This window comes from Dryobates pubescens, chromosome 7, assembly GCF_014839835.1.
Source record: "Dryobates pubescens isolate bDryPub1 chromosome 7, bDryPub1.pri, whole genome shotgun sequence".
In the NCBI taxonomy this organism is placed as follows: domain Eukaryota; kingdom Metazoa; phylum Chordata; class Aves; order Piciformes; family Picidae; genus Dryobates; species Dryobates pubescens.
The window spans coordinates 4,230,145-4,244,800 of NC_071618.1; the positions used below are offsets into that span (position 1 = coordinate 4,230,145).

The 14,656-nt window shown below is 42.3% G+C and overlaps 1 protein-coding gene across 1 annotated transcript in view; it reads right to left on the reverse strand.

Moving 5' to 3' along the window:
* The window catches only part of TGFBRAP1 (transforming growth factor beta receptor associated protein 1), a 36,808-nt gene extending 22,370 nt beyond the window's left edge, over positions 1-14,438 (reverse strand). The window contains exons 1-3 of the mRNA XM_054162950.1: positions 14,150-14,438; positions 10,728-11,429; positions 904-1,098 (exon numbers count right to left, since the gene is read on the reverse strand). Of these exons, the coding sequence (XP_054018925.1) occupies positions 904-1,098; positions 10,728-11,412 (880 nt within the window). The 5' untranslated portion in view covers positions 11,413-11,429; positions 14,150-14,438. The remainder of the gene's footprint in view (positions 1-903; positions 1,099-10,727; positions 11,430-14,149) is intronic.
* Between the last annotated feature and the right edge of the window lie 218 nt (positions 14,439-14,656).

Below are 14,656 nucleotides of genomic sequence, written 5' to 3' on the forward strand. Positions count from 1 at the left end.
TTACTATTCAAGACACAAGAACCTAAGCAGTGTTAAAGTTTCAAAACTCATCTTTGCTGTTACCATATTTACTAGATGGTTTATAGTTTACTAGATAGTAAATTATACCTCAGAAATACAGATAGAATAGTGAACATATTTATAGCAGATTTTGTCCACTCTGAATAAATGCAATTTGCTATAATTTCTCACTATGAGAAAGTTGTAAATACAACCACTGTAACTATTGCCCAAATTCTACAGAATAGAAACTTTTCACTGCCAGTATTTCCAAAGGCTTACTTTAGAAAATTGTAAGCTGTACATCAAGGGTAGCAAGTAACATAGTGCTAGAGTTTGTAGCTGTTGGGGGTGGGGGGCAAATAAAAAGGCAGTGTAATGTATTCCACACTTCCAAGTTCTTAACTGAAGAATAGATCAAAGGATTTCTTTTGTTTAACAATTCTTTATGAAATATCCCATTTTAAGCCTCTTACACAGGTATTTTAGAAAATAATACAAAAAGAATGATTTTAAGATTTTTGTCTGTTGGCTATCCCAACAAAGTTCTAACATCTGTAGCTCACAGTAACTCACTTGTTGCATTAAATTAACATTGACCCTTCCAAAGAAATAATCAAGTAATAAGAAAAAGATCTAAGCCCACTCAGCTCCATTTCAATTCAACAATTAACTTGATAATTAGAGCACATTTAATGAGTACACATTTTGTTAGAAGCATGGAATCTTGGATGACTGAAGCTTTCCCATCATAGTCTGCAGGAATCTAATCAGAAAAGCATTTGCAATGAAAGTTTCAACAGGTAATGGGTTTGCTAGATATTTTCTTCACAAACTGAAGTGACTGTGCCCACAGCAGCTGCTATTCCACAAATACTGATACAAAAGTGTGGTTTACAATACCTTCAAAGTCCTGTAGAATGTGACCTTCTTTAAAAGGCAGCGTTTGCTTTTGCTGCTGGTCCAGCATGCTGTGTACGGTAATGAACTCATCATCGAGAGCAACCACGTAAGGAAAGCACAAAGCTGCTCCAATCACGTTCTCTGACCAGTGCACAGGGGCACGCTGTGAAATGCCATCTACAGTTGCAAACATGCCTACAAAAAGGAGAAAAGAAAACCACCTGAGGCTCATGCCAGTTGGAGACTGTTGTTTTCACAGTAGGAAGCACGGGTACCAAGGTACAGAAATAATCTCAGAAGAACAGATGCAGTACATTAGCGCATCACACCGCCCTGAACCTTACAGACCTGTTGGTTAGTTCAGTTAAAATTTTTTTTCCTCTTTCCTTCTCCTTCACCACAGAAAAGGGACAGCCCCCAAAATGGGGGTTTAGAAGTTTCACGTCTTTTGAATAAGAATTACATCATGTTCAAAACCACTTCAAAACGTTAGTATTTCGATGGTGTCAGCATCCAAACAATACTGCCTTGGCAGGAACTGCAGATCTGCACTGCCTGACCCATCTGGCAATACAGGCACATTTGTGCCTTGTAGTGTCAAATGCCTGAAGTGAATTTTAGCTGACAGTAACAACAACTTGCTTATACTTCTTCATTTTTGCTACAAGAAAATTTTCACAGAACATGAATCCAGCTCCTTGGAACAAGTCATTTCCTGTGAGGCATCTGTGCTCTCGATCATGAAAAAATATGCAGAGGTTGCCTGTAAAGCATAATTTTCCCCAAAGCCAAGCACAGACTTTTTTAGTACAGAATCATAGAATCAGTCAGATTGGAAAAGACCCCTGGGATCATCAAGTCCAACCATTGACCCTACTCTATAAAGTTCACCCCTAAACATATCCCCAAGCACCACATCTAAATGACCTTTAAACACGCCCAGGATTGGTGACTCAAACAGCTCCCTGGGCAGCCCATTCCAGTGTCTGACCACTCTTTCTGTAAAGTAATTTTTCCTAATGTCCAGTCTAAACCTACCCTGTTGCAGTTTGAGGCCATTCCCTAATGTTCTATCATTAATTAGCCGTGAGAAGAGACCAGCACCAGTATCTCCACAATGTCCTTTCAGGTTATATCATATCCCAATGACACCTCCTATGCTGTCTTCAAAATAACTGTACTAAACCTTAGTTAATTTGTGTTTCTTTGCCACTGTCTTTCCTTCTGTCTGTTCTGTTCTCCTCCTAGCTTTCACAGAAGTCTGACTTCCTTTTGTACCACATGCCACTGGTTCTATTTATGCTATTTGCCACGACCCAAATCTTCTCAACAAAAAAAATCAAGAAAAAATTCCAGTCAGAGTTTTCAGGCTCAGTTCAGTAACCCTTTGCCAGATGAGCTTTACTGAAGCATGATATAAACTTTTGTTCTAGACATGAATGCCTACCCCTTAAACCCAGTACTCTCACACCATTAAAAGGGCATGCCCATAAAAACTGCTCTTCTGCAGGAATGAGCCACTTGACAGTTGAGCTCTAAAGGGCAGAGGAGATTAAAAGATTATGTTGTTCAATTTACAAAATCCCTTCCAAACAGCAGATAATGAGGCAAGGGTAACCAAGAAGGAATATAAGGGGGGGAAAAAAAAAAAAGAGGAAGACAGAAAGCTATAGATTTTTAGAGAACTACAGTGTAGAAACTCAACTTCTGGATCCTTTGCAGCAGCTCTGACATGCTCAGCCTTCTCCCTTGACTAAGGATGCAACACAAAATTAAAAATTCACATGTGACTATTTGCAAGTAATGCTATTTGCTTTCCCACTATATAATGATCAGCTTTCCAATCACAGCAATAGAATAGACCAGGTTGGAAGAGACCTTCGAGGTCATCATGTCCAACCTATCATCCAACACCACCCAATCAACTAAACCATGGAACCAAGCATCCTGTCAAGCCTCGCCCTGAACACCCCCAGCGACGGCGACCCCACCACCTCCTCAGGCAGCCCATTCCAATGGGCAATCACTCTCTCTGTGTAAAACTTCCTCCTAACCTCCAGCCTAAACCTCCCCTGACGCAGCCTGAGACTGTGCCCTCTTGTTCTGGTACTGGTTGCCTGGGAGAAGAGACCAACCTCCGCCTCACTACAACCTCCCTTCAGGTAGTTGTAGAGAGCAATAAGGTCACCCCTGAGTCTCCTCCTCTCCAGGCTAAGCAACCCCAGCTCCCTCAGCCTCTCCTCATAGGGCTTGTGCTCCAAGCCCCTCACCAACCTTGTTGCCCTTCTCTGGACACGCTCCAGCAAGTCAACATCCTTCCTAAACTGAGGGGCCCAGAACTGGACACAGGACTCAAGGTGCGGCCTAACCAGTGCAGTGTACAGGGGCAGAATGACCTCCCTGACCTATCTTCCAGGAAATACTCTTCCCAGCCCCAATATGTAATTCCTGATTTACTCTATAGATATTGATATTCCTATGGATCAGAAATGGAATGTTTTTATCAGGCCTGTTGTGTTACTCATTTTTAATATGTTGCAGTTGTTACTTCGTGCTATAATTCCATTTTAAAAAGTGGAAGAATTTTGTATTAAATATGTATTAACCTACTGTAACTCAGGGCTAATTATATTTGAAATATGAATTCCCAGAATGTTCCATTTGTCTGACATTCTTAAAAAAAAAAAGTTACAAAAAAAAATCTAACTTTAAAGACTTATTTTTCCCCTCAGTGACAGAGCTCTTTTTTTAGGTAATTGGAAGTGAAAGGGTACACAGAGCAACAGACCATACTTTTCCAAGCCACTGTCCCTCTAAATCCCTTTTCCTTCAACAGCTAAGGCTTTTGTGGTAGAATGATGCATTTTCTGTCTTTGTGCAGTTCTCACCTAAAGATAACCATAAACATGAAAACTACAGTCAGAAACCACGGCCTTTTTATAGTAAATGTGTCTGGTGAAACTGAGATGAAGCCAGTAATTGATTCTGTATTAAATACGCATATGCTACCCAAAGGTTACAAGAGCTACCCAAAACACAGCTACACCTGTTTTCAACACCAAGAGACCTGGGAAATTACAAAATCACAGAATAATTTCAGTCAGAGGGGGTTTCTGAAGGGCATTCAGTCCAGCTTCCACACACTCAAAGAAGGACCTACTTAGAAAGGGTTATTCAGGACTTTGCGCAACAGCCTGTAGATTTTGCTTGGCTTAAAACAAAAATGGAGCAGGACCAGAGGAGGGCCACAAAAATGGTCAGGGGGTTGGAGCACCTCTGCTACAAAGACAGGCTGAGGGAGCTGGGGCTGTTCAGCCTGGAAAAGAGGGGACTCTGGGGAGACCCGATAGTGGCCTTCCAGTCCTGAAGGGGGCCTACAAGGATGGAGAGAAAATGCTTACAACGGCCTGAAGTGATAGGATGAGGGGCAATGGCTTTGAACTAGGGAAGAGCAGATTTAGATTGGAACAAGTTCTTTACCATAAGGGTAGTGGAACACTGGAACAGGTTGCCCAGGGAGGTGGTTGGGGCCCCATTTCTGGAGGTATTCAAGGTGAGGCTCAACAGGCTCTGGGCAGCCTGATCTCATAGAGAATTTCCCTGCTTACTGCAGAGGAGGTTGGACTAGATGACCTTTGGAGGTCACTTCCAACCCAGACCATTCTGTGAAAAAGTTTTTTTGTGAAAATATCTGTGAAATACAAGTTCTTTAGTAGTATTATTTGCTTATCAAGAAATACAAAAACTTTCTGTTATCATAAAAATTAACAGTGCAAGGAACACTATGAGTGGGTGAAATCAAGAAAGGAACATACTAGTTACTGTTGACTACCCTGCAGCATTATCAGCTGTGAGAAAAGGCACTGCATGACCTTCTGCCTAGTACTGGTGTGCTTGTTATGTCAGCCCTCCAACTCCATTTGGAGTCTGCTCAATCACTATGAAACTATTCAATTTATGCACCACTGAGAAGCACTTATTCTGGAAAAGCAAAATTAATAAACTAAAATGAGGTCTTTAAATTTTGCAATTTTTCACTCATTGAAGTAATGAAATAGCCGAAGTAGGAAGTTGAAGTCTAGAGACTGCCTAGTCCAGCTTCCTTGCTCAAAGCAGGGTCAGCTACAACAGGCTGCTCAAGAATTTGCACAGTCAGGTCCTGAGTATCTCTATGAACAGACACCCCACATCCTTTTCAAGACTGGTTTCCTGCTTTGATGACCATCACAATGAGGAATTTGTCTTATGTTTAAGCAGAATTTCCTGTATTTCAGTTTGTACTGAGACTCTCTCCTCCTCTTTCACGGGATAAAATACCACTGTGCAGGCTGGCTCTGTTTTCTTTACCTCTCCCCTAAACACATTGATAAGATCACACCAAGCTTGTTCTTCAGACTGACCAGACATAGCTTCCTCAGCCTCTCCATACAAGCTACTCCAATCATTTAGCCATCCTTAGAACTTTTAACCCACGGTCCAAGCTGCTAATGAACATGTTAGTACTGACTTATCAGCCTCCTGTTCCATAACTCAGTCCTTCTCTATTGAAGGCATTTGCCTCTATTTGTTGCTCTAGATTTTGCTTCTGGTCCCAGGGGCAGAGAATTCCTGAAGGCAGGGTGTACCAGTAACAATCAAGGTAACAGCAGCATTTTCTGCTTCAGCCTCTTCCATGCCTTTTGGCACCACATGCTCCACCCCATTCAGCAGTGGGTATCCATTTCCCTTGGTCTTACTTTGCTCATGATATGCTTGTACAAGCTCTTTTTGTTGTCTTCACAGTGCTCACCAGACTCAATACCAGATAGACTTTGGCTTCCTTAACCCCATCCAAAGTGCTTGGTTAGCACCATTCTATCTCCCCAGCTCCTCCCTGGTCACCTGTCCCTGCTAGCTTGCTTCCTTCTTATGTGTTTAGTCAAGAGCTGCTTGTTCATTAACGCAGGCCTCTTGCCATCTTTGCTTATTGTGCTGCTCACTGCAATGGACCATTTTTGAACCCAGAGGAGGTAGTCCTCTCCAGGACCATATCCCATGGGATTCTTTTAATTTGGTCTCTGAACAAATTGAAGACTGCTATCCTGAAGTCCCAGCTTGTGGTCTTTTTGCCTTGTTCCCTTCTCTCAGGATCCTGAAAATTCACCACATCTCTAGCCAGATTCAACAGTGCTCATCCCCTCATCGTCTCCTTAATCACCACCAACGCATCCCAGAAATCTCCTGAACTGCCTTGTGTCCTACTGTGCTGCTCCTCTAGCAGGTCCTGGAGTGCCCCCTTCAATGCACAGACTGCAAATGAAGGTTTCTTCTTGTTATGTGGAGAAGGCCTTATCTACATCTTCCTGATAAGGTAGCCTGTAGCAGACATCCACCACAACATCACCCATGTTAGTCTGCCTTCTAACCCTAATCCAGAAACTCTCAGCTGCCTCCTCCTTTGTCCCAGTGCACACCACATCTTTCTGATGCTCTCATGCCAAGAGTAACTCCTTGCTTGAGCTGCTAACATGTAGCTGTGCTGTTTTCCAAGAAAAAAAAGAGCTTTCATCATCATGCTATTTTGCACATAATTCTTTGTGTGTCTGTTCAGCCCACAAGAAGCCCTTCTGTCCTGTCTACTGCCTTTTATCCTCATCACTCTGCACTCCTTGTTTGCCAGCATTCTTAGTTTAAATCCTCCTCACCAGGTGAGTCAGTCTGTTGGCAAAACCACTTTACCTCACTTGGCCTGGTGGACCCCATCTCTTCCTTAAATAGGTATCCACAGTCATAAAAGCCAAATCCCTTGTCAGGACGAGCTGTGCAACCAGTTAGTGATCTGCACAATTTTGCTTGCTCCTCCTCAAGCTGATCTTCCTCATCAGCAGGACTGATGAGAAAACCTCCATCTCCAAGATGAGGAAGTTTCCCACTACTATTACTAATTTCTCCTGGTGTTACTGCACAATACAGGCTTAGATCATTTGATGGACGGAGCTTCCTGCTCCTCGCCTGCTACTGTTGAGCACTGAACACATTCTATAGATGCAGATCTGCAGGCAGAAAAGTTCTTCCTTTTACAGAAGTTACAATATTCCAGCATTTACCATCACAGAAACTGGGGGTACAGCTGAGGGTTCAGGATCATGCCTGGAGAAGATTCTATTTCTTTTTTTGTCAACCCTGATGCCATTGCAGTCTACTGACCTCCTCTACATCTCCTTTACTTGGCAATGAAAATCCTCACCCAAGCATGCATCTCTTGTGGGCAAGGACAAAATTTCCCCTTGACCCAGTCTCAGCAAGATGCACTAGGTGCACTCTTCAGCTCATGACCTGAAGAACTGCACCCTCCCTTGGGAACTTGACCCAAGTCGAGGCCTCTGATGTTTTGGAGGAGTTGCTCCAGCTAGTGCTAGGAAGCTTGCTTGGTGCTAACATGCAAGAACTGTTTGCTGAAATTAAAAGAAACAAACACAAACTTAAAGCTTCTGTATGGCAGGAAGCCTGATTAGAAACATGCAACAAGAGCTTCAAGAAATGAAAAAATGAATTTTGGTAAGCATAGTTTCATATATAATCAGAAAGAACTGATTTTCAATCCTGAAGGAACTAATTACAGGAGAGAAGGAAGATGTATCAAAAATGAAGTTTGTCCTCCCTTTTTGAAAGAATGAGCTACATACTAACTCCAGGTAGAACCACTAAGTACCAAATATGCAAGTACCAGCCATCAACAATTCTAACAATCTGGTTTAGATGCAAAGTGTCCAGGTAAAAAGTTCCATACTTAAAAAAAAAAAAAAATCAAAGAGATTTTACTTTATGATTAACATTTTAAGCAGCTACTTTCTGTCATTCTGAATTCTAGTCTTAACTCAAAAGCAAATTAGTCCAGATAAATGTCACTTCAAACACTGCAAAGTCAAATATTTTGTGGAATACATCCACCCCAGTAAAAGAGGCTGAATTTAGCAGAGATGCTGTATCAAGTGCCAAACAAACATGCCTTTAACAGCAAGACATACAAAAGCAAACCAAAAGCAGAACTGATGGCTGACATTGAGTCTTTTCAAGTCCCTTCACTTTACAGCAGAGGCTTACCTCAGATAGCAAGATATACAGTATTTATATATTATAAAGGCATTCAACCACCTCCACAACAAAGAGACAAGTGTTAAAGATAACAAGAATTTTACCAACAAAGAAAAGCAAGATAGATAGCATGAATCAAAACAACAGTGGGGAGGGAGTAGAGAACAGATGATTAAAATCACCCAAACAAAACACAATCTGAATTAGGTAAGGAAAAAAATATACAATAAATAAAACTTTGTAAAGCATCTGAGCGAATATAAGGTAAGAGGCTCTTCTTGGATATCAGATAAAAGCAGAAGTTGGACTAAAGCATCTGCTTTAACTAAATACAATGATACTTTTGAAAGCATATCTATTATTTTTAAATCAAAAAATGAACCACTTAAGCAGAATCTGATTTGACATTCCTAAAAATATGAATAAAGACTAAAGTCAGAATAGGATCTCTTTATCAGATAGGAATACTTTCTGACAGGCAATTCACAAATTTTAACCACTTTAGTAGTGCTATGAAAGCTAATGTCCACAAATACACATCCACATTTAATGTAACTAACGCTTTCAATATGCAGCAGGCAACCAAGATGGCTTAGAAAAGCCCTACATCATCTTTAATTTGCATCAACTGGCATGTCAGTGATTCTCTACTTCTGTCAAGAAAAAGTGGTGAGTTGATGTACATGTCACATTCTGGTCACAAGACAGAGCTTCAATATAAACAACTAACTGTACTCTTTTCTTTGGATTTTATGTTGAAAAGACCAAACCCACACATATCCTTGAATCAAGGACCTAAACAGTTGTCATCTTTTCACTGTGCTTTTCCTAGTGTGTCAGGAAAGATACATAAACTGCATCTACTAAATGGAGAGTCATATGGCAAACAGCATGAAAGCATTCTGCTCACGGTCTGTCTGCTCTCAGCTATGGTAGCTTTCCAAACAAAAAAAGCTCAAGAATATACACCTCACAGAGTATTAATTATTTAGATTAAAGCAGCAGTATTTTAATAGATAACTGACTGTAAGGACAAAAGCACTACTTCACATGACCCAATTCGGGGTTTGAGATAGCTACACATTCATTTTCATCCTGTTCAATATCTTTAATGATGACCTGGATGAGGTGATTGAGTCCATCATCAGTAAATTTGCAGATGACACCAAGCTGCGGGCAGGAGTTGATCTGTTAGAGGGTAGAAGAGCTCTGCAGAGGAACCTTGACAGGCTGGACAGATGGGCAGAGTCCAATAGCATGAGACTGAACACATCTAAGTGTTGAGTTCTACACATCGGCCACAACAACCCCAGGCAGTGCTACAGGCTGGGGTCAGAGTGGTTGGAGAGCGGCCAGGCAGAAAGGGACCTGGGGGTACTGGTTGATAGTAGGCTGAACATGAGCCAGCAGTGTGCCCAGGTGGCCAAGAAGGCAAATGGCAACCTGGCCTGGATCAGGAATAGTGTGGGCAGCAGGAGCAGAGAAGTCATTGTGCCCCTGTACTCTGCACTGGTTAGAGCACAACTTGAGTCCTGTGTCCAGTTCTGGGGCCCTCATTTTAGGAAAGATGTTGAGTTGCTGGAAGGTGTCCAGAGAACCGAAACAAAGCTGGGGAGGGGCTTGGAGCACAGCCCTGTGAGGAGAGTCTGAGGGAGTCTGAGAGTCTGGGGTTGCTTAGCCTGGAGAAGAGGAGGCTCAGAGGAGACCTTATTGCTGTCTACAACTACCTGGAAGGAGGTTGTAGCCAGATGGGGTTTGGTCTCTTCTCCCAAGCAACCAGCAACAGCACAAGAGGACACAGTCTCAAGCTGTGCCAGGGGAGGTTTAGGCTGGATGTTAGGAAGAAGTTCTTCACAGAAAGAGTGATTGGCCATTGGAATGGGCCGCCCAGGCAGGTGGAGTCATCATCATCACTGGAGGTGTTTAGGAGGAGACTGGATGGGGTGCTCAGTGCCATGGTTTAGTTGATTAGATAGTTTGGGATGATAGGTTGGACTCAATGATCTCAAAGGTCTTCCAACCTGGTTAATTCTATTCTACTCTGTAATACTGAGCCGAAAAAACACTATTTTAAAGCAAATAGGAGTATAAAAACTGGGCAGTATCTGACAACACGTACGGTTAGGGCAGAGTTTTCTACAGAGGTTAGAATACAGTTTATATTTCTTACTAGCATGGCAGGATACAGTCTACAGTTCTTACTAGCACCCTAGTAGAACAACCTATTTGTGAACGTGTTACAATCTATGAAATGTATTTCACATGAACTCTTCTGAACTGGGGAAAAAATTAACTTGTCTACATTAAGTTAAAAAATTTACAGCAATGTGGGGCTCCTCAAACCCAGTCCAGACAGTCATTATGGAAAAGCTAACAGCCCCTGAAATTTTGCTTGGTACCAAAATTTTTGTTTGGGTTTTTGTTGTTTTACTCTAGGCTGCAAGACACTATTACTGTTAGCTGCCTCTATAGAACTGAAGCTTTCAACAGACACAATGAAAATACAAATAACCAGATTTCTGTGCATTTTTTAAATGCAGGAGAGCTATCATAATATTTAGAAGCAAAAATTTGCCATATACCTTTTAATCTCAACACCCCAGCACAGCCCTGCTAAGAAAATGATCATTATGTACACAACACTTAATTAGCTATGCTTTGCTTCCCAAATTGAGAGAAACCCAAAGTAGTTTAAAAAAAAGAAACAAAACAAAAAACAAAGGGAAAAATACTATGATCCTTAGTCTCACCTAGGCCTCCAGGACCGGCCAACAGAAACTCTTGTCTGCCTATCCTTTTCACAATTGGCCGTTTCTCATCACTGCAGTAAGGAAACAGATCCTGGGAGATGCCATTATTATAATTCAAAATTATATACTGTGTAGTAAGTGCAAGACACAAGTAATAACCATCTACAGCCACGGCACAGGGCTGCTCAGGAGTAAACACTTCCTTCACTATCTGTACTCTGTCTTCAAACACCATGAACATCTGAATGGTCCGCCGCTTGACCGAGATAATGCAGACTTCGACACAGAAAGGATCCCCACTCACAGGGTTTTCATTTAACGTGAATGTCACAGCTCCTTTGATTCTAGCGCCGGTGGGGACAGGTTCTAAGTTCATCATGTTAACTAGCGTTATTGTGTTGTCGCAAAGCACAAGGAGCCTAGTGAGGGCAGAGGCTGCTTTTAACTCGCTCACAGGCTTCTTCAAACCCAGGTATTTATGGAGTTGCTTGGTGGCCGCAAAAGTTACTTTTCCAGCTGTTGATATCTTTTCATCCAACAGAAAGTGATAGATAAAGCAGTCATTGGTTCCAATATAGAGGTTCTTTCCGCAACACTCAATGCATTCGATGTTGATGTAATTTTTGTCTCCCATTAACATCTCCCGCTCAACAGCAGAAACGAGCTTGAAAGCTTTAACACTCATCCTGTCTTCTGGGTGATCTGATTAAAGAGAAAAAGAACACCGTTTACGTCCATACGCATAATGAAATGAGGTAGCAATCTAACATTCACCAATACAGAAACTTCACTGTTATGTTTTTTTAATAGCCTATATTCCATTTCCAGCCTAACTGCACAAGGCACAATGAGTACATTAATAACCACCGAAATGAATCAAATTGTGTGCTTTCACTTCCAGGTCTGTTCTAAAGCAGATTCACAACAGCACTCACCCATTTTGAAGTGATGCTTTCTCCACAAGTAATCAGCATATTACTGTCTCTCTTGGACACTTTGGAACTACAAGTGGTTCCTGCTAATACTTAGTGTTTTATAAACCTGTCATATAAAGGTTTCTGCTGCTTGTACACGAAGAGATACAAGCTTTGGCTCTCATTTCTAGAGAGCTCATGAAGTATTTAGTGCTACATGTTATTGTTTTACTAACAGGCTAAAATTGAGTGTAAACAGTCTCTTAGCAAAATATCATAGGCATATTTCATTTAATCACATACTTTACATTCCTTACTCTCCAGCAATCAGATATATCTAAATTTCCAAACCAGCTATGTAATAATTCACACAAGGTATCATCCAACTTGTAATGAGTTGTTGGTTTCTGTTTTTTAAAAACATACTGTGTTTGTTTTATTCAGCAGTACTTATGCATTCTCTGTAACAGACTACATGCACAAGCAATTACAAATTTGGAAGCATGGTCCATAAAGCATTCAATTAAGCTCAAGGTGCAATACCACAGAAATTAAGAGTTTCTGTTCTCTACTGTCACAACTACTTCAGAAGTCTGTCTTTAAGTGCTAAGAATCACTTCTAATATTCATTCTACAAACTACACCTTCTTTCCTTTTGCATTCAAGCACTGTCAAGAGACAGACACAATTTATGAAACCATTACTAGTGCTTTAAAAACAGATAATGTAATTTTGCCTACTATTTTTATAAGAAACCACAAGACTGCTGTGCTCAACATGCCAAAATACAGCAGACTATTGACCTTACTTAATCACATTTTAATTTGTCATGACTGGTCTGTAATGACTGCTCAGTCAACACAGAGGAAGACAAAACACTGAACATCTTGAATGGATTTAAGAAATAACATATGCAATTACTCATAGTCCACATGTACAATGGAGATATAAAACATCAAATGAAATTTCCGTGGACCAACAGAGGGCTCAACATCAATAAAATGCTCTTTCAAACTATTAGAGCTAAGAAACCCTTTTGCTTTTGCAAGACACTGAAACCCACAGCAAACATTTTCAAAATTGAGAAAAGGTATGTAACTTGCATGTAACCACTTAAAACCAAATCAAACTAAGGCTATAGCCAGAAGCAAAGAATGTTACAAAGAGATAGTAGTGAACTTTTTTGCAAAGAGCTTCCTATTTTTTTGGGATGTTAAGATTTTTGTTTGACCTTCCATTACACTCTCAAATCAAATCCCCACCTGAGGTGTAAGTTAGTGTTCTGATCTTAACAACCCCCCCAAACTCCTGGAAGTACTACAGCAACAGCCTACAGTAAATTGATAATGCAAGTCTCTGACAACAACAGCCATGTCATCCTCCAAGTTATCAAAAGAAACATAGTGCATTAAGTTAGAGGGCTGTTCAAAGGTTGACTGCCAAAAGAATTCTAACCACTTTAAAGAGCCTGTGTGTAGCCTGAAGTGATACAACTATCATATGGAGAGGTTAGGCAGCTTTTGTACCTGAAACTGTCAACAACTTAACCTGTAGCTGAAGGTAAAAAGGTTAATGCATTCCACTGGGAGAACTACAGAATTCTGCTCCTGATAAAAATCTATTAAAAACCTCCAAAAAACTTACTCAACAGAAGTAGATTAAAAGTATTAAATATATATATATATACACACACACATGCAATGCTTGAGCAGGGAAAAAAAAAAACACAAACAACAAACTCACAAAGAATAACACAGTACTACTTAAGTCTTGTAGCCATGAAATTAGAACGTTTATGCTAGGAAAGAAAAAAAGCTGTGAAAAGGCTTTTAAGAACAACTACTCACAACACCCATAAACCAAATGCAATTTTTTTACATTTATAAGTAAGACCTATGTGGCCTATGTGCATTGCAAGGAAAGAGATTCTTCTGAACATGTCATTGCTTTAAAGTGCAAAAGACCATCCCAGAGTTACAAATAGAAGTCACTATGCTAGTTTTAGGTATTCAGAACTGCGGAAAACAAGGAAATGGGGATGTTTGCTGTCAAAAAAAATAATCAACAGACAAGCAAATTATCAGTCTGTTACATCTGATTTTCTTAAGGACAATAATAGCCCCACATACACGCATTTCCAGTAAAAATTAGGCAGCAGCCCTCCTGTACTTTTTTTAATACCTTGCTTTGCATTGACATTTCGTTTGCCGCTGCCCTGTAAACCGGCATCCTACCTACCCCTAACATGCGCAACGCTCCCTCATGTACACATACTCCTACATCCTGCATCCTGTGCAATTAACTCCGTGCAAGCTGTAAGTAACCCCTGCTTACAATTCTACACATCCGAGCTGGCGGCCTACTCCAGCGCCAGGGGCGGCCGCCCCGGCCCCGGGAGGACGCGGATGCGCCTAATCCGAAGCGTGCCTGCACGGCGGAACACCCGCACTCTGCTCGGCGCACCGGCAGGAGCGGCGCTGTTCATTTCATCCCCATCCCCTCACGCACCCGCAGCCTAACCGAGCGGAGCAAACCAGGCCTGAGAGAGACCAGCTCCAGGGCCCCCGAGCCGCTCCGGCCCTAGAAAGCCCGCCTCCGCTCCGATAGTGGATGGAGTCTCCCGTTTGTCCTCCCTCAGCACCTGCCAGCGTCACTGCCACACCAGGAACAGGGACTGCCGCTTCGAGGCCTTGCGGTGCGGTGCCGGCGGCCGGGGCCAGGCCGGGCCGGGCGCCGCCTTAGGCCGCGCTGTCAGCGCCGGAGCCTTTCGGCACACTGGGGTCCGCCGGTGGGCGGAGAGGGGTAACCGGGGGGGACGACACGACGTGCCGCTTCCGGTGTCGCACAGGCCCCGCCCTGCAGTAGAGTCAGCACTTCCTGGGGGGCGGGGTAAGGCAAGGGAAGAGGGTGCCTCGCCGGGAGGGCCCGGGCCCTTCCGGTCACGTGGGAGAGAGGCCGCCTGCGTCCCGGCGCCCGCGGCTGAGGTGGAGCGTCGGCCAGCTCCGCCTGTGGGGG